General features: G+C 37.4%; 2 protein-coding genes across 2 annotated transcripts in view; one reads left to right on the top strand and one right to left on the bottom strand.

The window, feature by feature from the left end:
- Positions 1 to 765: 765 nt before the first annotated feature.
- On the bottom strand, positions 766 to 16,326 carry LOC133559750 (cytochrome c). The gene is made up of 3 exons (XM_061911818.1): positions 16,167 to 16,326; positions 7,554 to 7,727; positions 766 to 1,239 (listed from the first exon to the last, which is right to left on the bottom strand). Exons 2-3 carry the CDS (start codon positions 7,720 to 7,722, stop codon positions 1,094 to 1,096), a joined length of 315 nt encoding a protein of 104 aa, XP_061767802.1. The 5' UTR covers positions 7,723 to 7,727; positions 16,167 to 16,326; the 3' UTR covers positions 766 to 1,093.
- Positions 16,327 to 20,696: 4,370 nt separating this feature from the next.
- The window catches only part of rbm45 (RNA binding motif protein 45), a 39,495-nt gene continuing 36,626 nt past the window's right edge, over positions 20,697 to 23,565 (top strand). Inside the window, exon 1 of the mRNA XM_061911814.1 lies at positions 20,697 to 21,022. Within this exon, the coding sequence (XP_061767798.1) occupies positions 20,741 to 21,022 (282 nt within the window). The 5' untranslated portion in view covers positions 20,697 to 20,740. The remainder of the gene's footprint in view (positions 21,023 to 23,565) is intronic.

Here is a 23,565-nt window from a genome sequence, read left to right as displayed (position 1 = left end):
ACATTAGATGACAGTGTTTCACCAGGATGACGGACACATTAGATGACAGTGTTTCACCAGGATGACGGACACATTAGATGACAGTGTTTCACCAGGATGACGGACACATTAGATGACAGTGTTTCACCAGGATGACGGACACATTAGATGACAGTGTTTCACCAGGATGACGGACACATTAGATGACAGTGTTTCACCAGGATGACGGACACATTAGATGACAGTGTTTCACCAGGATGACGGACACATTAGATGACAGTGTTTCACCAGGATGACGGACACATTAGATGACAGTGTTTCACCAGGATGACGGACACATTAGATGACAGTGTTTCACCAGGATGACGGACACATTAGATGACAGTGTTTCACCAGGATGACGGACACATTAGATGACAGTGTAAAGAGGAAATAAATACTTCTGTGGAACATAAGTGACAATAATAATCGTTTGTATTTTTTCATTTGTGTTTTTATTGATGTGTCACCAGGATGACGGACACATTAGATGACACTGTAAATACATCTATAGAGCAAAAGTGACAATAATTATCATTTGTTGTTTTGTGTTTATTATTGTTTCATCAGCATGGTGGACACATTAGATGACAGTATAGACATGAAATAAATACGTATGTAAAACATCAAAGACAATAATAATCATTGTTTTATTTGTGTTTATTGTTTCATCAGCATGGTGGACACATTAGATGACAGTATAGACATGAAATAAATACGTATGTAAAACATCAAAGACAATAATAATCATTGTTTTATTTGTGTTTATTGTTTCATCAGCATGGTGGACACATTAGATGACAGTATAGACATGAAATAAATACATGTGTAGAACATAAGTGACAATAATATTAATAATTTATAATGTTTTATTTGCATTTATTGAAGTTTCATTAGGATGACGGACACATTAGATGACAGTATAAAGATGAAATAAATACATCTGTTAAACAGGTGTGACAGTAATAATCCATGAGGGGGACACATTTCAGTCGTACGTCGATCAGTTTGATATCGATAGTCACATGACATCAGTGATTATAAATGATGTTCTTTATGAAATATTCTACCGCATTCATGAAGTTGCAGATTTGAGATAAGCAATCAGGTCTTGACGTTCTCCTTTCTTCTTGATGCCAGCAAAGATCATCTTGGTTCCAGGAATATACTTCTTGGGGTTCTCCAGGTACACCATCAACGTGTCTTCTCCCCACACGATGCCTAACACACACACACAATAAAAAAAACGATCAATTAAAAGGATCCTAAATAATTCTTTGCGACAGTAGCATTACTAAGCCAACAAAGGACTTGTCCCAGTAGCTGCAGCCACTCGGCTGACTACTTTATTAACTACTTTACAAAGAAAATGGAGTCCATTAGAAAGGAGATTCAAATGAACTCCAACTGGGTTCTATTAACACAGATGCCAATGTACAGTTGTGATCAAAATGATTCAACCCCCACACAATTTTGGTGTTTTAGCAAGTTGGACATTTATTCCGTATTTTGTTTCTAGTCATATCAAATAAAGATGTGTCAAATAGACAAATGCAACTTCAATTGTAAAACTGTATTTTACAAAATAGCAAAAAAGGACATTTTTCTTAATATGTCATTGAGAAAATGATTGAAGCCCCTAGTTCCATGCATCTTTAGTACTTAGTAGAACAGTAATGACATCCTTCAAAGTTCCATGCATCTTTAGTACTTAGTAGAACAGTAATGACATCCTTCAAAGTTCCATGCATCTTTAGTACTTAGTAGAACAGTAATGACATCCTTCAAAGTTCCATGCATCTTTAGTACTTAGTAGAACAGTAATGACATCCTTCAAAGTTCCATGCATCTTTAGTACTTAGTAGAACAGTAATGACATCCTTCAAAGTTCCATGCATCTTTAGTACTTAGTAGAACAGTAATGACATCCTTCAAAGTTCCATGCATCTTTAGTACTTAGTAGAACAGTAATGACATCCTTCAAAGTTCCATGCATCTTTAGTACTTAGTAGAACAGTAATGACATCCTTCAAAGTTCCATGCATCTTTAGTACTTAGTAGAACAGTAATGACATCCTTCAAAGTTCCATGCATCTTTAGTACTTAGTAGAACAGTAATGACATCCTTCAAAGGTGATACATCAGCTTCTTGCAAGCATCTCCAGTATTTGAGCCCATTCCTCTTGGGCAAAGGCCTCCAGTTCATTTATATTCTTGGACTTGTGTGCTGCAACTGCCTTCTTCAAGTCCCACCACAGCATTTCTAGAGGATTTAGGTCTGGCCACTCCAGAGTCTTCCAGCCCTTCTTCTGATGTTGATTTGGAGGTATGCTTGGAATCCTTGTCCTGTTGGAAGGTCCAACGTCTCCCAAGCCTCAGCTTCCTCACTGACTTCATGACATTTGCAGCTAATATATCCTGCTAGGAAATAGAATTCATAATGCCTTCAACGCTTTGGAGATTCCCGCTACCTGAGGCAGAGAAACAGCCCCAGAGCATGATTGACCCCCCACCATGCTTAACAGTAGGCAAGGTGTTCTTCTCTTTGTAAGCTTCATTTTTTCTCCTCCAGACATAACCTTGATTCATAGACCCAAAGAGTTCCACTTTTGTCTCATCACTCCATAGAACGGTTTCCCAAAACCTTTGGGGTTTGTACAGATGATTTTTGGCATACTGGAGTCTATTTTTCTTGTGCCTGGTAGTCAGAAGTGGGGTCCGCCTGGGAGTTCTGGCATGGAGGCATTCATCTCGTAGTGCGCGCCTTATTGTCTGGGACCAAACCTGCGTTCCCCCCTCTGCAATGTCCTGTTGTAGTTCCTCAGCTGTTACCCGGGGGTTTTTCACACAGCATCCTCTTTCTACCACGCCCAGGTAGTGTTTCCACTGTCCCTTTAGCTTTAAACTTGCCAATTATGCTCCCAACTGTGTCTCTTGGAATGTGTAATGTCTTTGCTATTTTCTTAAATCCATATCCTTTCTTATGAATATAAATGACCTCCTCTCCTGACTTCTTTGACCACTCCCTGGACTTCACCATGTTGCAAATACACCATTGACCATCTACAAGAAGCTGAGCGTCACAGTCTTTTTCAATCAGTTTAATTGTCGCTCGTTATGGTTCTAATCACATCTACAGGTGTTTTCAACACCTGATTGAAAAGACCTTATTCAAATTCTGTTCTTAAGAGTTATGATCTTCAAGGGATTGAATCATTTTGTCAATGAGATATTAAGAGAAATGACACTGTTTGGTATGTTACAAAATATAATGTAATTCAAGTTGCATTTGTCTAGTTAATGCATCTTTATTTGATATGACTATAAACAAAATACGGAACAAATGTCCAACTTGCTAAAACACCAAAATTGTGTGGGGGTTGAATAATTTTGATAACAACTGTATGGACGACAGATATTGCCCTTCAAAATAATATCTCTTTTTGAAGAAATAACATTAACGGAACACCTACGTCTCATAAATGGGACAAAACAGACCACATGTTTACTTGACCCACTTATCGAGAAGCTGTTTGTAATATTAAGACCATCAGTGCTAAATATTAATAACTCATCACTTTCAACATTTTTCACCTATGTCTATATATAATACACATACTTCAATCAGTAATCAATATTCTTCACAAATATTTGAATATGATACAGTATACATATTTTTGATGCATGATACATTATGGGTGTAACGGTACGTGTATTTGTATTGAACCATTTCAGTACGGGGGTTTCGGTTCGGTGCGGAGGTGTACCGAACGAGTTTCCACAATAACATATTAAGTAACGTAAACAATACTCAAAATGCCGGACATTTGAGGCATTTAAGAAACTCCGCCCTGAAAGCCCCGCAAAAGAGGACATGTATGGAGGTATGGTCAGTCTATCCTAGCCCAGTCGCTGCTAGCATGCTAGTAAAAGAGGACATGTCCGGTGAAAAGAGGAGGTATGGTCAGTCTATCCTAGCCCAGTCACTGCTAGCATGCTAGTAAAAGAGGACATGTCAGGTGAAAAGAGGAGGTATGGTCAGTCTATCCTAGCCCAGTCACTGCTAGCATGCTAGTAAAAGAGGACATGTCCGGTGAAAAGAGGAGGTATGGTCAGTCTATCCTAGCCCAGTCACTGCTAGCATGCTAGTAAAAGAGGACATGTCCGGTGAAAAGAGGAGGTATGGTCAGTCTATCCTAGCCCAGTCACTGCTAGCATGCTAGTAAAAGAGGACATGTCCGGTGAAAAGAGGAGGTATGGTCAGTCTATCCTAGCCCAGTCACTGCTAGCATGCTAGTAAAAGAGGACATGTCCGGTGAAAAGAGGAGGTATGGTCAGTCTATCCTAGCCCAGTCGCTGCTAGCATGCTAGTAAAAGAGGACATGTCAGGTGAAAAGAGGAGGTATGGTCAGTCTATCCTAGCCCAGTCACTGCTAGCATGCTAGTAAAAGAGGACATGTCCGGTGAAAAGAGGAGGTATGGTCAGTCTATCCTAGCCCAGTCACTGCTAGCATGCTAGTAAAAGAGGACATGTCCGGTGAAAAGAGGAGGTATGGTCAGTCTATCCTAGCCCAGTCGCTGCTAGCATGCTAGTAAAAGAGGACATGTCCGGTGAAAAGAGGAGGTATGGTCAGTCTATCCTAGCCCAGTCACTGCTAGCATGCTAGTAAAAGAGGACATGTCCGGTGAAAAGAGGAGGTATGGTCAGTCTATCCTAGCCCAGTCACTGCTAGCATGCTAGTAAAAGAGGACATGTCCGGTGAAAAGAGGAGGTATGGTCAGTCTATCCTAGCCCAGTCACTGCTAGCATGCTAGTAAAAGAGGACATGTCCGGTGAAAAGAGGAGGTATGGTCAGTCTATCCTAGCCCAGTCGCTGCTAGCATGCTAGTAAAAGAGGACATGTCCGGTGAAAAGAGGAGGTATGGTCAGTCTATCCTAGCCCAGTCACTGCTAGCATGCTAGTAAAAGAGGACATGTCCGGTGAAAAGAGGAGGTATGGTCAGTCTATCCTAGCCCAGTCACTGCTAGCATGCTAGTAAAAGAGGACATGTCCGGTGAAAAGAGGAGGTATGGTCAGTCTATCCTAGCCCAGTCACTGCTAGCATGCTAGTAAAAGAGGACATGTCCGGTGAAAAGAGGAGGTATGGTCAGTCTATCCTAGCCCAGTCGCTGCTAGCATGCTAGTAAAAGAGGACATGTCCGGTGAAAAGAGGAGGTATGGTCAGTCTATCCTAGCCCAGTCACTGCTAGCATGCTAGCAAAAGAGGACATGTCCGGTGAAAAGAGGAGGTATGGTCAGTCTATCCTAGCCCAGTCGCTGCTAGCATGCTAGTAAAAGAGGACATGTCCGGTGCTAGCAGCGACCAGGCTAGGATAGTCTGACCATACCTCCTCTATTCACCGGACATGTCCTCTTTTGCGGGGCTGTCCGGGTGGAGTTTCTTAAATGCCTCAAATGTCCGGCATTTTGAGTTGTGGTTGCGTGTATTAATGATGTACATTCAGGGTTAATAAGGGGTTAAAAACAAAACAAATTGTGCACACAGCAGCAACATTGGTGAGGGAGGGGCAGAGACAGAGAGAGCGAGAGAGTTATGATAAATGCGCATGTGTCTCCAGGCTCTGCTTTTTACCCATAGATTTATCAGATTTTATTTTTTATTATCTATAGCAGGGTGTCAAAAGCGTGCCCCGGAGGCCATTTGCAGCCCACAGCTAATGTTTTAAAGGCCCATGGCACATTCTAAAAATACTATTAAAATAAACAAAAACATGAACAAAAGAGAAATAAAAAAGCTTAAAGGCTAAATGTAATTTAGAAAAAGTTGCAATGTTGAATAAAAAAACCAAGCTGTTTTTTTTTCTTTCAAACTGTCATTGCTCAAAACATAATATTAAATCAAAATCAATGTTATTATGAATCATTACTACAAGTTACTACAAGTTTCAGGTTTATTCACAAAACCATACAGGTGCTGTTCATATTATTAGAATATCATGAAAAAGTTGATTTATTTCAGTAATTATATTCAGAACGTGAAACTTGCATATATCAATTCATTACACACATAGTGATATATTTGAAATGTTTATTTCTTAAAATTTTGATGATTAGTACTGACAATTACTGGAAATCCCGAATTCAGTATCTCAGAAAATGATTATATGTGTTACGACTAGTAGCAAAAAATATACTTTAGAAATGTGGGCCAACTGAAATGTATGAAGATGGAAAGTTTCAGCATGTACGGCAATCAATACTTAGTTGCATCTCCTTTTGGTAGATATGGGAAGGTGTTACACCACATGATATTATAGTAGTTTAGATGTGCTTCAAAGAGAGTTTTGTATGAGGTAAGAAGAGCATAAAGAGGAAGATACTGACGAAGGTGAAAGAATTATTGACCTATCCAAGGTTCCCATTACTTCACATCAAATATTACACTAAGAAAAATACTTTTGGTGGAAGATTTTGCAAATTTGGTGAATAAATAACCCAAAAAAATTACATTTTGTTGTTTTCTTACTGTACCAAAAATGAACCGAACCGTGACCTCTAAACTGAGGTATGTACCGAACCGAAATGTGTGTGTACCGTTACACCCCTATCATACATATACTTATGAATATTGTTCACATATATTTCTAAATTATACATTATGAATATTGGTCACATATATCTATATATGACACATATATTGTTTCTATATTTATATACAATATATTGTACATCAACTTAATAATATTGATGACATATATTTTATATATGATACACAATACAAAAATGTATGTATATTGTTTAAATATATTTATAATAAACTTATGAATGTATACGTATATTTATTACAAACGTATTCATGGTTACATACATTTATAATGAATGTATGCATATTGTTTACATATATTTATAATAAACTGATGCGTATTGTTTGCATACATCTGTATGAACTTAATATCTTTACATATTTTATAATAAACCTATGAATATTGTTTACATATATCTATAACAAACTTATGCAAAATATTCACATATAATAAACTGATGCATATTGTTTACATATATTTATAATAAACTGATGTATATTGTTTGCATACATCTATAATAAATTTACTTTTGTATATATTCATAATAAACGTATGCATATTGTTTGCATAAATCTATAAAAAACGTACTAATATTGTTTACATATACTTATAACAAACTTATGAATATTGTTTCACATTTATAATAAATTGATGCATATTGTTTGCATATATCTACAATAAACATACTAATATTGTTTACATATACTTATAATAAACTGATGTTTATTTACAAATATTTATAATAAACTTATGAAAATTGTTTACATATGTCTATAATAAACATAGGAATATTGTTTACATATATAATAAACGTTTGAATTGATAACATACATCTATAATAAACTTATGAATATTGTGTACATACTGTACATGGCACACGACGCCTGATGACAAGATAGACTTGTGTTCAAACAGTAATTGATATAAAAATGATGTTGTTTGATCTGACCTTTACTCTTGTTGGCGTCTGTGTAGGAATAACCTCCAGCTTGGCCCGTCTTGCGTCCAAAGAGACCCCACAGGTTAGGACCCACCTTGTGCTTGCCACCTTCCTCCACCGTGTGGCACTGTGCACACTTCTGCACAAACACCTTCTTCCCTTTGGCCACGTCCCCCATGTCCGCTGCAAGCAACCACACACAATACTTCAATGATAAATGGATGCTACTTGTATCTACCTTCAAGGTACTCAAAGCGCTTTGACACTACTTCCACATTCACACACTGATGGAGGGAGCTGCCATGCAAGGCGCTAACCAGCACCCATCAGGAGAGAGGGTGAAGTGTCTTGCTCAAGACACAACGGACATGACGAGGTTGGTACTAGGTGGGATTTGAACCAGGGATCCTCGAGTTGCGCACGGCCACTCTTCCACTGCGCCACGCCATCCCTACTCAATAATCATCTACTACATTACTATCAACACTATTTTTGACATATTTACTACATTACTATCAACACTATTTTTGACATATTTACTACATTACTATCAACACTATTTTTGACATATTTACTACATTACTATCAACACTATTTTTGACATATTTCTACTACATTACCCATCAACACTAGTTTGACATATTTACTACATTACAATCAGCACTACTTTGACATATTTACTACATTACTATCAACACTACTTTGACATATTTACTATATTACTATAAAAATAATTGTATATATATATATATATATATGTCATTAAAGCAAACTAATTGTCCTGTCATAGTTTTAAAAACTTTAAAATGATTTGTCTAGTGCAGAGAACATCAAACTGTGGTACGTGTAATCCGAGTGGAATGTGGGCCAAATAATCACTTGATTTAAGTACGTTTTATTTTCCTATATTCAAACAGTGTTACTGTGTGTATTGTTACAGTGACCAAAAAAACAAATATATGTGTTAAATAAAACCGCTTCCTTGTTTTTAATGAATACTTGAGCCTACTATGCTACTGTATTTTAATGTTGCTCATCATGGTGGTACTTGGACAGCCAAGTGTTTTATGAGGGGCTGGAAAGAGTTTGGGAACTCCTGGACTATGAAAAATGGTATCCATCTGCGACTAATTGTGATTAATTTTGAGTTAACTCTTAAGAAAATGCAATCAGTCAAGATAAAATAATCGTTTGGCAGCCCTAATAGAAACATGACTGTGTGAAGAACTAAGATATTTTAAAAACTGAGTTCATACAGACTGTACTGTATAAATCCATAAATTATCAGCACGGTTTTATAAGCCTCGGGGATCAAAGAAAGAAGTTTGGAATTTACAGAAATGGTTTGCAGCAAGCGTAAAAGAAGTCAAGTAAAGTTGGTCCTGTTGTAGGTGAAGGTTGTGTGAAGTGAACTCAACATACTTTATTTTAGGATAAACAATTATGTCGCACATAACTTTTAAGGTCATTCAACTTTATTTTAGGATAAACAATTATGTCGCACATAACTTTTAAGGTCATTCAACTTTATTTTAGGATAAACAATTGTATCGCACATAACTTTTAAGGTCATTCAACTTTATTTTAGGATAAACAATTATATCGCACATAACTTTTAAGGTCATTCAACTTTATTTTAGGATAAACTTTGTCACAAATACCTGCCAAGGTCAAAAAAGGTCAAACATTCCACATCTTTAATCTCTGTTCTTAACCAAACTCGGCAGAAGCAATACATTTACACATAGCGAGAAAAGTGCTAATGTTGTGTAAAAATACTCTTAAGGCAACATTTGTAATCTGCAAAGTAATTTACATGTTAGCAAATGTAACTTTTTTACATATTTGTTTGCGCCTTTTTTTTTAAACTTTTGTTAGTGGATGTAACTATTATTTCCTACATCTGCACTAATTTTTTTTTTTATACTTCTGTTGGCGAATGTAACTTATTTTTGTCGGCAGATGTCATTTTTTGTTATTTTTGTTGTAACTTTATTATTTATTATATATTTGTTAGTAGCTGAAACCATTACTAATTATGTATTTCTTAGAGGATGTAACTTTATTATTTCTGATATTTCTTATGGATATAAATGCATTATTTATGATATTTGTTATGGATGAAACCATGTTTTCAGTATTTGTTATTAATATAATGCCATAATTAATATTTGTTATGAACATAACTATTATTTATTTTGTTATGATATAACTTGATATTTTCATGGATACAGTATTATTTATGATATCTGTTGTGGATATAAATGTATTATTTATTATATTTATACGGATACATCTAATTTTAACTTATTTTCTTATGGATCTAACATATTTATATTTTTATGGCTCTAATATTATTATTTATGATATTTGTTATGGATGTAACATGAATATTTACAAACCCCGTTTTCATATGAGTTGGGAAATTGTGTTAGATGTAAACATAAATGGAATACAATGATTTGCAAATCTTTTTCAAGCCATATTCAATTGAATGCACTACAAACACAACATATATGATGTTCAAACTTAAAAACTCAATTTTTTTTTTTGCAAATAATAATTAACTTAGAATTTCATGGCTGCAACACGTGCCAAAGTAGTTGGGAAAGGGCATGTTCACCACTGTGTTACATCACCTTTTCTTTTAACAACACTCAATCAACGTTTGGGAACTGAGGAAACTAATTGTTGAAGCTTTGAAAGTGGAATTCTTTTCCATTCTTGTTTTATGTAGAGATTCAGTCCTTCAACAGTCCGGGGTCTCAACTGTCGTATTTTACGCTTCATAATGCACCACACATTTTCCATCTGAGACAGGTCTGGACTGCAGGTGGGCCAGGAAAGTACCCGCACTCTTTTACTACGAAGCCACGCTGTTGTAACACGTGGCTTGGCATTGTCTTGCTGAAATAAATAGGGGCGTCCATGATAACATTTCTTGGATGACAACATATATCGCTCCAAAACCTGTATGGACCATTCAGCATTAATGGTGCCTTCACAGATGTGTAAGTTACCCATGTCTTGGGCACTAATACACCCCCATACCATCACACATGTGTAAGTTACCCATGCCTTGGGCACTAATACACCCCCATACCATCACACATGTGTAAGTTACCCATGCCTTGGGCACTAATACACCCCCATACCATCACACATGTGTAAGTTACCCATGTCTTGTTCACTAATACACCCCCATACCATCACACATGTGTAAGTTACCCATGTCTTGTTCACTAATACACCCCCATACCATCACACATGTGTAAGTTACCCATGTCTTGGGCACTAATACACCCCCATACCATCACACATGTGTAAGTTACCCATGTCTTGTTCACTAATACACCCCCATACCATCACACATGTGTAAGTTACCCATGTCTTGTTCACTAATACACCCCCATACCATCACACATGTGTAAGTTACCCATGTCTTGGGCACTAATACACCCCCATACCATCACACATGTGTAAGTTACCCATGCCTTGGGCACTAATACACCCCCATACCATCACACATGTGTAAGTTACCCATGCCTTGGGCACTAATACACCCCCATACCATCACACATGTGTAAGTTACCCATGCCTTGGGCACTAATACACCCCCATACCATCACACATATGTAAGTTGCCCATGCCTTGGGCACTAATACACCCCCATACCATCACACATATGTAAGTTACCCATGCCTTGGGCACTAATACACCCCCATACCATCACACATGCTGGCTTTTACACTTTGCACCTATAACAATCGGAATGGTTATTTTCCTCTTTGTTCCGGAGGACACCACGTCCACAGTTTCCAAATATAATTTGAAATGTGGACTCGTCAGACCACAGAACACTTTTCCACTTTGCATCAGTCCATCTTAGGTGAGCTCGGGCCAAGCCATGCCGGAGGCATTTCAGGATATTGTTGATAAATGGGTTTGGCTTTGCATAGTAGAGTTTTAACTTGCACTTTCAGATGTAGCGACCAACTGTAGTTACTGACAGTGGTTTTATGAAGTGTTCCTGAGCCCACGTGGTGATATCCTTTACACACTGATGTCGGTTTTTGATGCAGTAACGCCTGAGGGATCAAAGGTCTGTAATATCATCGCTTACGTGCAGTGATTTCTCTAGATTCTCTGAACTTTTTGATGATTTTACGAACCGTAGATGGCAAAACCCCTAAATTCCTTGCAATAGCTCGTTGAGAAATGTTGTTCTAAAACTGTTCGACAATTTGCTTACAAAGTGGTGACCCTCACCCCATCCTTGTTTGTGAATTACTTAGCATTTTATGGACGTTGCTTTTATACCCAATCATGGCACCCACCTGTTCCCAATTAGCCTGCACACCTGTGGAATGTTCCATATAAGTGTCTGATGAGCATTCCTCAACTTCTATTCTATTTTATCAGTTTGAACATCAAATATGTTGTCTTTGTAGCATATTCAACTGAATATGGGTTGAAAATGTTTGCAAATTATTGTATTCCGTTTATATTTACATCTAACACAATTTCCCCACTCATATGGAAACAGGGTTTGTATGACATTAGTACTGTATATAACTATTATTTATTTTTTTATGGATATAATAACTTGATATTTTTATGGCTACAGTATTATTTATGTTATCTGTTGTGGATATACATTTATTATATAAAATATTCATATGGATACAACTAATTCTAACTTATTTTCTTATGGATCCAACGAAATTACTTATGATATTTTTATGGGGCTAACATCATTATTTATGATATTTGTTATGGCTGTGACATTAGTAATGTATATAAGTATTATTTCAACACTGCTTATGGCTGTAAAGTAAGTATTTGTGACATAAATAATGTATATTAAACACTTCTTATGGCTGTAAAGTAAGTATTTGTGACATTAATAATGTATATTACACACTACGTATGGCTGTAAAGTATTTGTGACATAAATAATGTATATTAAACAGTGCTTATGGCTGTAAAGTAAGTATTTGTGACATTAATAATGTATATTAAACAGTGTTTATGGCTGTAAAGTAAGTATTTGTGACATAAATAATGTATATTAAACAGTGCTTATGGCTGTAAAGTAAGTATTTGTGACATTAATAATGTATATTAAACAGTGTTTATGGCTGTAAAGTAAGTATTTGTGACATTAATGATGTATATTAAACAGTGCTTATGGCTGTAAAGTAAGTATTTGTGACATAAATAATGTATATTAAACACTTCTTATGGCTGTAAAGTAAGTATTTGTGACATTAATAATGTATATTACACACTACGTATGGCTGTAAAGTATTTGTGACATAAATAATGTATATTAAACAGTGCTTATGGCTGTAAAGTAAGTATTTGTGACATTAATAATGTATATTAAACAGTGTTTATGGCTGTAAGGTAAGTATTTGTGACAGTGGCGCAGTGGGGAGAGTGGCCGTGCGCAGCCCGAGCGTTTCTGGTTCAATTCCCACCTAGTACCAACCTCGCCACGTCCGTTGTGTCCTGAGCAAGACACTTCACCCTTGCTCCTGATGGGTGCTGGTTGGCGTCTTGCATGGCAGCTCCCTCCATCAGTGTGTGAATGTGTGTGTGAATGGGTAAATGTGGAAGTGGTGTCAAAGCGCTTTGAGTACCTTGAAGGTAGAAAAGCGCTATACAAGTACAACCCATTTATCATTTATATTAAACAGTGCTTATGGCTGTAAAGTATTTGTGACATTAATAATGTATATTAAACAGTGTTTATGGCTGTAAAGTATTTGTGACATTAATAATGTATATTAAACAGTGTTTATGGCTGTAAAGTAAGTATTTGTGACATAAATAATGTATATTAAACACTTCTTATGGCTGTAAAGTAAGTATTTGTGACATTAATAATGTATATTAAACAGAGTTTATGGCTGTAAAGTAAGTATTTGTGACATTAATAATGTATATTAAACACTTCTTGTGGCTGTAAAGTAAGTATTTGTGACATTAATAATGTATATTAAACAGTGCTTATGGCTGTAAAGTAAGTATTTGTGACATTAATAATGTATATTAAACAGTGCTTATGGCTGTAAAGTAAGTATTTGTGACATTAATAATGTATATTAAACAGTGTTTATGGCTGTAAAGTAAGTATTTGTGACATTAATAATGTATATTACACACTACGTATGGCTGTAAAGTATTTGTGACATAAATAATGTATATTAAACAGTGCTTATGGCTGTAAAGTAAGTATTTGTGACATAAATAATGTATATTAAACACTTCTTATGGCTGTAAAGTAAGTATTTGTGACATTAATAATGTATATTACACACTACGTATGGCTGTAAAGTATTTGTGACATAAATAATGTATATTAAACAGTGCTTATGGCTGTAAAGTAAGTATTTGTGACATTAATAATGTATATTAAACAGTGTTTATGGCTGTAAGGTAAGTATTTGTGACAGTGGCGCAGTGGGGAGAGTGGCCGTGCGCAACCCGAGCGTTTCTGGTTCAATTCCCACCTAGTACCAACCTCGTCACGTCCGTTGTGTCCTGAGCAAGACACTTCACCCTTGCTCCTGATGGGTGCTGGTTGGCACCTTGCATGGCAGCTCCCTCCATCAGTGTGTGAATGTGTGTGTGAATGGGTAAATGTGGAAGTAGTGTCAAAGCGCTTTGAGTACCTTGAAGGTAGAAAAGCGCTATACAAGTACAACCCATTTATCATTTATATTAAACAGTGCTTATGGCTGTAAAGTAAGTATTTGTGACATTAATAATGTATATTAAACAGTGCTTATGGCTGTAAAGTAAGTATTTGTGACATTAATAATGTATATTAAACAGAGTTTATGGCTGTAAAGTAAGTATTTGTGACATTAATAATGTATATTAAACAGTGCTTATGGCTGTAAAGTATTTGTGACATTAAAAATGTATATTAAACAGTGTTTATGGCTGTAGAGTAAGTATTTGTGACATTAATAATGTATATTAAAACAGAGTTTATGGCTGTAAAGTAAGTATTTGTGACATTAATAATGTATATTAAACAGTGTTTATGGCTGTAAAGTATTTGTGACATTAATAATGTATATTAAACAGAGTTTATGGCTGTAAAGTAAGTATTTGTGACATTAATAATGTATATTAAACAGTGTTTATGGCTGTAAAGTATTTGTGACATTAATAACGTATATTAAACAGTGTTTACGGCTGTAAAGTAAGTATTTGTGACATTAATAATGTATATTAAACAGTGTTTATGGCTGTAAAGTAAGTATTTGTGACATTAATAATGTATATTAAACAGTGCTTATGGCTGTAAGGTAAGCATTTGTGACATTAATAATGTATATTAAACAGTGTTTATGGCTGTAAAGTATTTGTGACATTAAAAATGTATATTAAACAGTGTTTATGGCTGTAGAGTAAGTATTTGTGACATTAATAATGTATATTAAAACAGAGTTTATGGCTGTAAAGTAAGTATTTGTGACATTAATAATGTATATTAAACAGTGTTTATGGCTGTAAAGTATTTGTGACATTAATAATGTATATTAAACAGAGTTTATGGCTGTAAAGTAAGTATTTGTGACATTAATAATGTATATTAAACAGTGTTTATGGCTGTAAAGTATTTGTGACATTAATAACGTATATTAAACAGTGTTTACGGCTGTAAAGTAAGTATTTGTGACATTAATAATGTATATTAAACAGTGTTTATGGCTGTAAAGTAAGTATTTGTGACATTAATAATGTATATTAAACAGTGCTTATGGCTGTAAAGTATTTGTGACATTAATAATGTATATTAAACAGTGTTTATGGCTGTAAAGTATTTGTGACATTAATAATGTATATTAAACAGTGTTTATGGCTGTAAAGTAAGTATTTGTGACATTAATAATGTATATTAAACAGTGCTTATGGCTGTAAAGTATTTGTGACATTAATAATGTATATTAAACAGTGCTTATGGCTGTAAAGTATTTGTGACATTAATAATGTATATTAAACAGTGCTTATGGCTGTAAAGTAAGTATTTGTGACATTAATAATGTATATTAAACAGTGCTTATGGCTGTAAAGTATTTGTGACATTAATAATGTATATTAAACAGTGTTTATGGCTGTAAAGTAAGTATTTGTGACATTAATAATGTATATTAAACAGTGTTTATGGCTGTAAAGTATTTGTGACATTAATAACGTATATTAAACAGTGTTTACGGCTGTAAAGTAAGTATTTGTGACATTAAAAATGTTTCTAAGTATTATTTTAACACTGCTAGCTGCGGGTTAGCATCCAAGATGGCGGCTGATTTGCCGCCTTAACAGACATTATTGAGCTACAAGAAATGTAAGTAAAATGTAATCATTGGAGCTTCTTGCTGCTTTGTAATTCCAGACTAAAAAAAAGAGACATAGTTGTTGGTTAATAAGCAGCAGAAGCAGCTTTAATGCTCGTCCGGCCGGAAGTTGCAGGATGTTGAAGGAGGTCGGTGAGATCTTATATACATTATTATCCTCATTTGAAATGACTTGAGGCCACCGGAGATCCATGTGTTACATTGAGCGCAGTATTAGAAGAAGATGAGTTAATTAGTGTTTACTTACCTTTACTTCGCGCTGAATAAGAGCTGCTGTCTCCGCTGCAGGACGCTGACTGCCGGTCGCACAGAAGGTCACTCCCCGGCGCATGGCTGATGACGTCACAGAGTCACGTGCCGCCAGTTGCGTCACAATTCCGCCCTGACTACGTCACGTCTCAACGCGCCTTTCTTTTGTAACCTCATTCTTTTTGCGACGTGTGTCAAAAGCACAGTCGGTAGTGAAAGTGAAACTAAATCCTCAAGGATATTTTAATTCATTTCCTTTCATTTTTTTCAGGAAATGACATAAAAAAGTACAAATTTGACAACACATAATAATATAAATTAATATAGTGCAAAAAATAATGTGCAGTATTTAATCCATGATTGTCCAGTTTTGCCTGAAAGGGAGTGGGAAGAAGATCATTTATTTAATCCCAACCCCAGTTCTCCATTCAGTGATTATTCAACTGAGTTTCACTGTTACTTAGTTTACAATAAAAAATAAAACACATTTATTTAAGAGATGTGTTCTAATACCCCCTCAGTAATAGTCAACAACCTTTTCTTCATTTATACGACTCTCTTGAGGTTCATTTGACCATTTTTTAAAAATTGAAATCGAGGGGAATACTGACAAAAAAAAAAGGCCCAATGGCCGACACCAAAAATGCTAATACCAATATTTCCATGGATAAGGAAGCCTAACAAGGTAACCAAGAGATGAGGAAACAAATTGGATGATAGATAATTGTTTTTAGTGTATTTTACAACTAATTTAAGACATGGGTCAAAACTGACCCGTCAACATAAGAGATGGTAACAGAAAGCTAACACAAGAGGAAGGTTAAGGATTGTAATACAAATGTTGTATCATAGTGGAATTACCATAGGCAACAGTCATTATTACACTGTAACAATCATTTGTATCAACAATGTAGGACGAATGAATATACCAACTATGGTAATAGACAGAATACCGTCCATCCATCCATTTTCTACCGCTTATTCCACAGAATAGCAACAATGTGCTCAATGTTTCCTTACCGTTATTGCTATGTTGTCTATTACCATTGTTGCTATTCTGTGGAATAAGCGGTAGAAAATGGATGGATGGACGGTATTCTGTCTATTACCATCCAAAAAAAAATGGATGGTAATAGACAGAATACCGTCCATCCATCCATTTTCTACCGCTTATTCCACAGAATAGCAACAATGGTAATAGACAACATAGCAATAACGGTAAGGAAACATTGAGCACATGTTAACACTATGACACAGAGTACAACAGCAGGTCAAATTAAAGACCCTCATCTCTGGGTGTTGTTGATAAATAATAAATAATATATAAATGGGTTGTACTTGTATAGCGCTTTTCTACCTTCAAGGTACTCAAAGCGCTTTGACACTACTTCCACATTTACCCATTCACACACACATTCACACACTGATAGAGGGAGCTGCCATGCAAGGCGCCAACCAGCACCCATCAGGAGCAAGGGTGAAGTGTCTTGCTCAAGACACAACGGACGTGACGAGGTTGGTACCAGGTGGGAATTGAACCAGGGACCCTCGGGTTGCGCACGGCCACTCTACCACTGCGCCACGCCGTCCCTCAATGGCGTTTGCTTTGCATAGTAGAGTTTTAACTTGCACTTACAGATGTAGCGACAAACTTGTTACTGACAATGTTTTTCTGAAGTGTTCCTAGGCCCGTGTGGTGATATCCTTTACACACCGATGTCACTTGTTGACGCAGTACCGCCCGAGGGGTCAAAGGCCAGGGCATGGTGCTTATGTGCAGTGATTTCTCCAGATTCTCTGAACCTTTCGATGATATTACAGAGCGTAGATGTTGAAATCCCTAAATTTCTTGCAATAACTGCTTGAGAAATGTTGTTCTTGAACTGTTGGACAATTTGCTCACACATTTGTTGAATGACTGAGCATTTCATGGAAACTGCTTTTGCACCCAATAATTGTACCCACCTGTTCCCAATTAGCCTGTTCACCTGTGGGATGTTCCACATAAGCCACCTGCTCAGTGGATTTGTGGTTGGAGTGTCCGCCCTGCGATCGGTTGGTCGTGAGTTCAAACCCCGGCAACGTCATACCAAAGACTGTAAAAATGGGAGCCATTACCTCCCTGCTTGGCACTCAGCATCAAGGCTTGGAATTGGGGGTTAAATCACCAAAAATGATTCCCGGGCGTGGCCACCACTGCTGCTCACTGCTCCCCTCACCTCCCAGGGGGGGATCAAGGGTGATGGGTCAAATGCAGAGGATAATTTTACCACACCTAGTGTGTGTGTGACAATCATTGCTACTTTAACTTTTTGTACTTTAAGTGTTTGATGAGCATTCCCCAACTTTCTCAGTCTTTTTTGCCACTTTTTTCAAACATGTTGCAGGCGTCATATTCCAAATGAGCTAATTATGGCACAAAATAACAAAGTTTCTCTGTTCAAACATTAAATATATTGTCTTTGCAGTCAATTCAATTGAATATAGGTTAAAAAGGCTTTGAAAATCATTGTATTCTGTTTATATTGACCAAAAAAGTCCGCGGGCTATAGAGCGTTTTCTGTTCGGGCTCCAGTACTCTGGAATGCCCTCCCGGTAACAGTTCGAGATGCCACCTCAGTAGAAGCATTTAAGTCTCACCTTAAAACTCATTTGTATACTCTAGCCTTCAAATAGACCTCCTTTTTAGACCAGTTGATCTGCCGCTTCTTTTCTTTTTCTCCTCCGTCCCCCCCTCTCTTGTGGAGGGGGTCCGGTCCGATGGCCATGGATGAAGTACTGGCTGTCCAGAGTCGGGACCCAGGATGGACCGCTCGTCCAGAATCGGGACCCAGGATGGACCGCTCGCCTGTGTATCGACTGGGGACATCTCTGCGCTGCTGATCCGACTCCGCTTGGGATGGTTTCCTGTGGACGGGACTCTCTGCTGTCTTGGATCCGCTTTGAACTGGACTCTCGCGGCTGTGTTGGATCCACTATGGATTGATCTTTCACAGTATCATGTTAGACCCGCTCGACATCCATTGCTTTCGGTCCCTTAGAGGGGTGGGGGTTGCCCACATATGAGGTCCTCTCCAAGGTTCTCATAGTCATCATTGTCACCGACGTCCCACTGGGTGTGAGTTTTCCTTGCCCTTACGTGGGCCTACCTAGGATGTCGTAGTGGTTTGTGCAGCCCTTTGAGACACTTGTGATTTAGGGCTATATAAATTAACATTGATTGATTGATTGATTGATTTACACCAGTATTTTTCAACCACTGTGCCGTGAGATACAGTCTGGTGTGCCGTGGGAGATCATCTAAATTCACTTATTTGGGTTAAAAATGTTTTTTTGCAAACCAGTAATTATAGTCTCCAGATGATGTGTTGTTGTTGAGTGTCGGTGCTGTAGACTAGAGCTCGGCAGAGTAGCCCTGTAATACTCTTCCATATCAGTAGGTTGCAAGGGGTAGCTAATTGCTTTGTAGATGTCGGAAACAACGGGAGGAAGGGTAAAAAGGTGTATAATGCTTAAACCAAAAATAAACAAAAGGTAAGTGCACCTAAGAAAAGCCATTGAGGCTTAGAGCAGGCTATGCAGAACGAAAAAAAAACTGAACTGGCTGCAAAGTAAACAAAAACAAAGTCTTACTGTGGAGCAAAGACAATGTACATCCGAACATGACAATCAACAATGTACCCACAAAGAAGGATAGAAACAACTGAAATATTCTTGATTGCTCAAACAAAGTAGATGCGGGAAATATCATTCAAAGGAAGACATGAAACTGCTACAGGAAAATACAAAAAAAAAGAGAAAAAACACCAAATTAAGAGCGCGAGATAAGAACAAGAGCAAAAAACTGAAAACAAGTCAGGGTGTGATGTGACAGGTGGTGACAGTACACCTACTTTGAGACAAGAGCTATAGTCATGCATGCTTGGTTATGCTTTAAAGTCATATCCAACAGCGACAATGAATTTTTACTGTCAACCGAGTTTCGTTTTTTGATGATTTCTGCTGGTGTTGTGCATTCGGATTTTTTCAACGCAGAAAATGTGCCCTGGCTCAAAAAAGGTTGAAAAAAAACAGTGATTTACACAACGTGACAAATTCACTTCTTTGGGGTTTTGTATTAAAAGTGCTTAACGTTGACGTTGAATTCATTAAGTTTGTTGCCGTCTTAATTTGAGAATATTTACCAAGCACGATGTATGTGTACATGTATGTGTACATGTATGTATGTGTTTGGAAAAGAAGGAGAAAACCACATCGTGTGTGTGTGTGTGTGTGCGTGTGCGTGTGTGTGTGCGTGTGCGTGTGCGTGTGTGTGTGTGTGTGTGTGTGAAAACTGTAAAATGAGTGAACTGTGGTTTACCTCCAATACAGTAGATGGCGTCAATGCGCCTATAACATGGAGTGACTCCGTAATCAGGCAAGAAAAGGAAGAAGAGAAGGCACTGAGTGACGTCATCTCGGCGCATGCGCGGACAGACAGTGACAGAGAAGATGGACACTTAGCCCGCGAGTCTTAAGTGTGACGTCAGGTCGGCGCATGCGCGGACAGACAGTGAGGAGGAGGACGACAAGATGGAGGACAGTTACCCCGCAGCCCGCCAAGGCGCAGAGAACCTGGACGAGCCGCCCAACAGTCGCCTGTTCTTGGTCACCAGTCGCTCCATCAGCGAGGATGAAGTGCGGGAGAATTTCTGCGTGTTCGGGGAAATCCAGGGGATTTGGCTGGTGAAAGACAAGCAGACCAAGGAGTCCAAAGGGATTTGTTACGTCAAGTTCGCCAAGTCGTCGCAGGCCTGCTCGGCCATGGAAGCCATGCACGGCAAGGTTCTGTCGGATGGAAGTAAACCCATCAAGGTGAGGCCACTAACATCATATTTATATTAAGTCCATTATAATGATATAATATGCACGGCAAGGTTCTGTCGGATGGAAGTAAACCCATTAAGGTGAGGCCACTAACATCATATTTATATTAAGTCCATTATAATGATATAATATGCACGGCAAGGTTCTGTCGGATGGAAGTAAACCCATTAAGGTGAGGCCACTAACATCATATTTATATTAAGTCCATTATAATGATATAATATGCACGGCAAGGTTCTGTCGGATGGAAGTAAACCCATAAGGTGAACAACTTGAGCTCATTAGACTAAGTAAATTCAAATGATATAATATTTAAACATTACACATTAAAATGATATAATATTCACACATTACACATTAAAATGATATAATATTTACACATGCGTCATGGGCCAGCTCGTGCTAGTTAGCCGTTAGCTGCTGTTAGCACCAAAACTGCACGATTTGGGGAAAAAAAATACAAGTTGCGATTTTAAAAAAATTAAAAATAGCGATTTGTTTTGTAATTTTTATACTTTGAACATGAAAATACATACACTTGTGAAAATAAGGAGAAAAAAAAACTTTTGCGGTTTGATTAAATCTTAAATGTCGATTTGATGTCGCAGTCCTACTTAGCACGCTTGCTTCTCATACACGTGACAATTTGAGTTCGGTTCATTTTGAAATACTCGTTAAATACTCATTCAAAAGTACTAGTTTGATCGCTAAAGTGCCAGTAGTCTAGTTGAAGGTACATCAATGTTGCACACAATTATTTAGTGAATATACATCGGTGTTACACAAAAGCAGTAGCTGAAGGTACATCAATGTTGCACAAAAGTAGTAGCTGAAGGTACATCAGTGTTGCACAAAAGTAGTAGCTGAAGGTACATCAGTGTTGCACAAAAGTAGTAGCTGAAGGTACATCAGTGTTGCACAAAGGTAGTAGCTGAAGGTACATCAGTGTTGCACAAAAGTAGTAGCTGAAGGTACATCAGTGTTGCACAAAAGTAGTAGCTGAAGGTACATCAGTGTTGCACAATAGTAGTAGCTGAAGGTACATCAATGTCTCACAAAAGTTGTAGCTGAAGGTACATCAGTGTTGCACAAAAGTAGTAGCTGAAGGTACATCAATGTTGCACAAAAGCAGTAGCTGAAGGTACATCAATGTTGCATAAAAGCAGTAGCTGAAGGTACATTGATGTTGCAAAAAAGGAGTAGCTGAAGGTACATCAATGTTGCACAAAAGGAGTAGCTGAAGGTACATATATGTTGCACACAATTAGTTGTTAAATATACATCAGTGTTGCACAGAAGTAGTAGTTGAAGGTACATCAATGTTGCACAAAAGTAGTAGCTGATGGTACATCAATGTTGCACAAAAGGAGTAGCTGAAGGTACATCGATGTTCCACAAAAGGAGTAGCTGAAGGTACATCGATGTTGCACAAAAGTAGTAGCTGAAGGTACATCAATGTTGCACAAAGCAGTAGCTGAAGGTACATCAATGTTGCACAAAAGTAGTAGCTGAAGGTACATCAGTGTTGCACAAAAGTAGTAGCTGAAGGTACATCAATGTTGCACAAAAGCAGTAGCTGAAGGTACATCAATGTTGCATAAAAGCAGTAGCTGAAGGTACATTGATGTTGCACAAAAGGAGTAGCTGAAGGTACATCAATGTTGCACAAAAGGAGTAGTTGAAGGTACATCAATGTTGCACAAAAGGAGTAGCTGAAGGTACATATATGTTGCATACAATTAGTTGTTGAATATACATCAGTGTTGCACAGAAGTAGTAGTTGAAGGTACATCAATGTTGCACAAAAGTAGTAGCTGATGGTACATCAATGTTGCACAAAAGGAGTAGCTGAAGGTACATCGATGTTGCACAAAAGGAGTAGCTGAAGGTACATCGATGTTGCACAAAAGTAGTAGCTGAAGGTACATCAATGTTGCACAACGCAGTAGCTGAAGGTACATCAATGTTGCACAAAAGTAGTAGCTGAAGGTACATCAGTGTTGCACAAAAGTAGTAGCTGAAGGTACATCAATGTTGCACAAAAGCAGTAGCTGAAGGTACATCAATGTTGCATAAAAGCAGTAGCTGAAGGTACATTGATGTTGCACAAAAGGAGTAGCTGAAGGTACATCAATGTTGCACAAAAGGAGTAGCTGAAGGTACATCAATGTTGCACAAAAGGAGTAGCTGAAGGTACATCAATGTTGCACAAAAGGAGTAGCTGAAGGTACATATATGTTGCATACAATTAGTTGTTGAAAATACATCAGTGTTGCACAGAAGTAGTAGTTGAAGGTACATCAATGTTGCACAAAAGTAGTAGCTGATGGTACATCAATGGTGCACAAAAGGAGTAGGTGAAGGTACATCGATGTTGCACAAAAGTAGTAGCTGAAGGTACATCAATGTTGCACAAAAGCAGTAGCTGAAGGTACATCAATGTTGCACAGAAGTAGTAGCTGAAGGTACATCAGTGTTGCACAAAAGTAGTAGCTGAAGGTACATCAATGTTGCACAAAAGCAGTAGCTGA

This window comes from Nerophis ophidion, linkage group LG09 (assembly GCF_033978795.1).
Source record: "Nerophis ophidion isolate RoL-2023_Sa linkage group LG09, RoL_Noph_v1.0, whole genome shotgun sequence".
NCBI lineage: Eukaryota > Metazoa > Chordata > Actinopteri > Syngnathiformes > Syngnathidae > Nerophis > Nerophis ophidion.
The sequence above is the reverse complement of the archived record's forward strand: the minus strand, read 5'-3'. Positions and strand labels throughout refer to the sequence as shown.

Bases quoted from the DNA above. Each gene is read 5' to 3' on its own strand.
- LOC133559750 (XM_061911818.1), bottom strand. From the start codon at position 7,722: ATGGGGGACGTGGCCAAAGGGAAGAAGGTGTTTGTGCAGAAGTGTGCA. The intron at 1,240-7,553 runs GTCAGATCAAAC...TGTGTGTGTTAG, and splicing joins AGACGCCAACAAGAGTAAAG to GCATCGTGTGGGGAGAAGAC.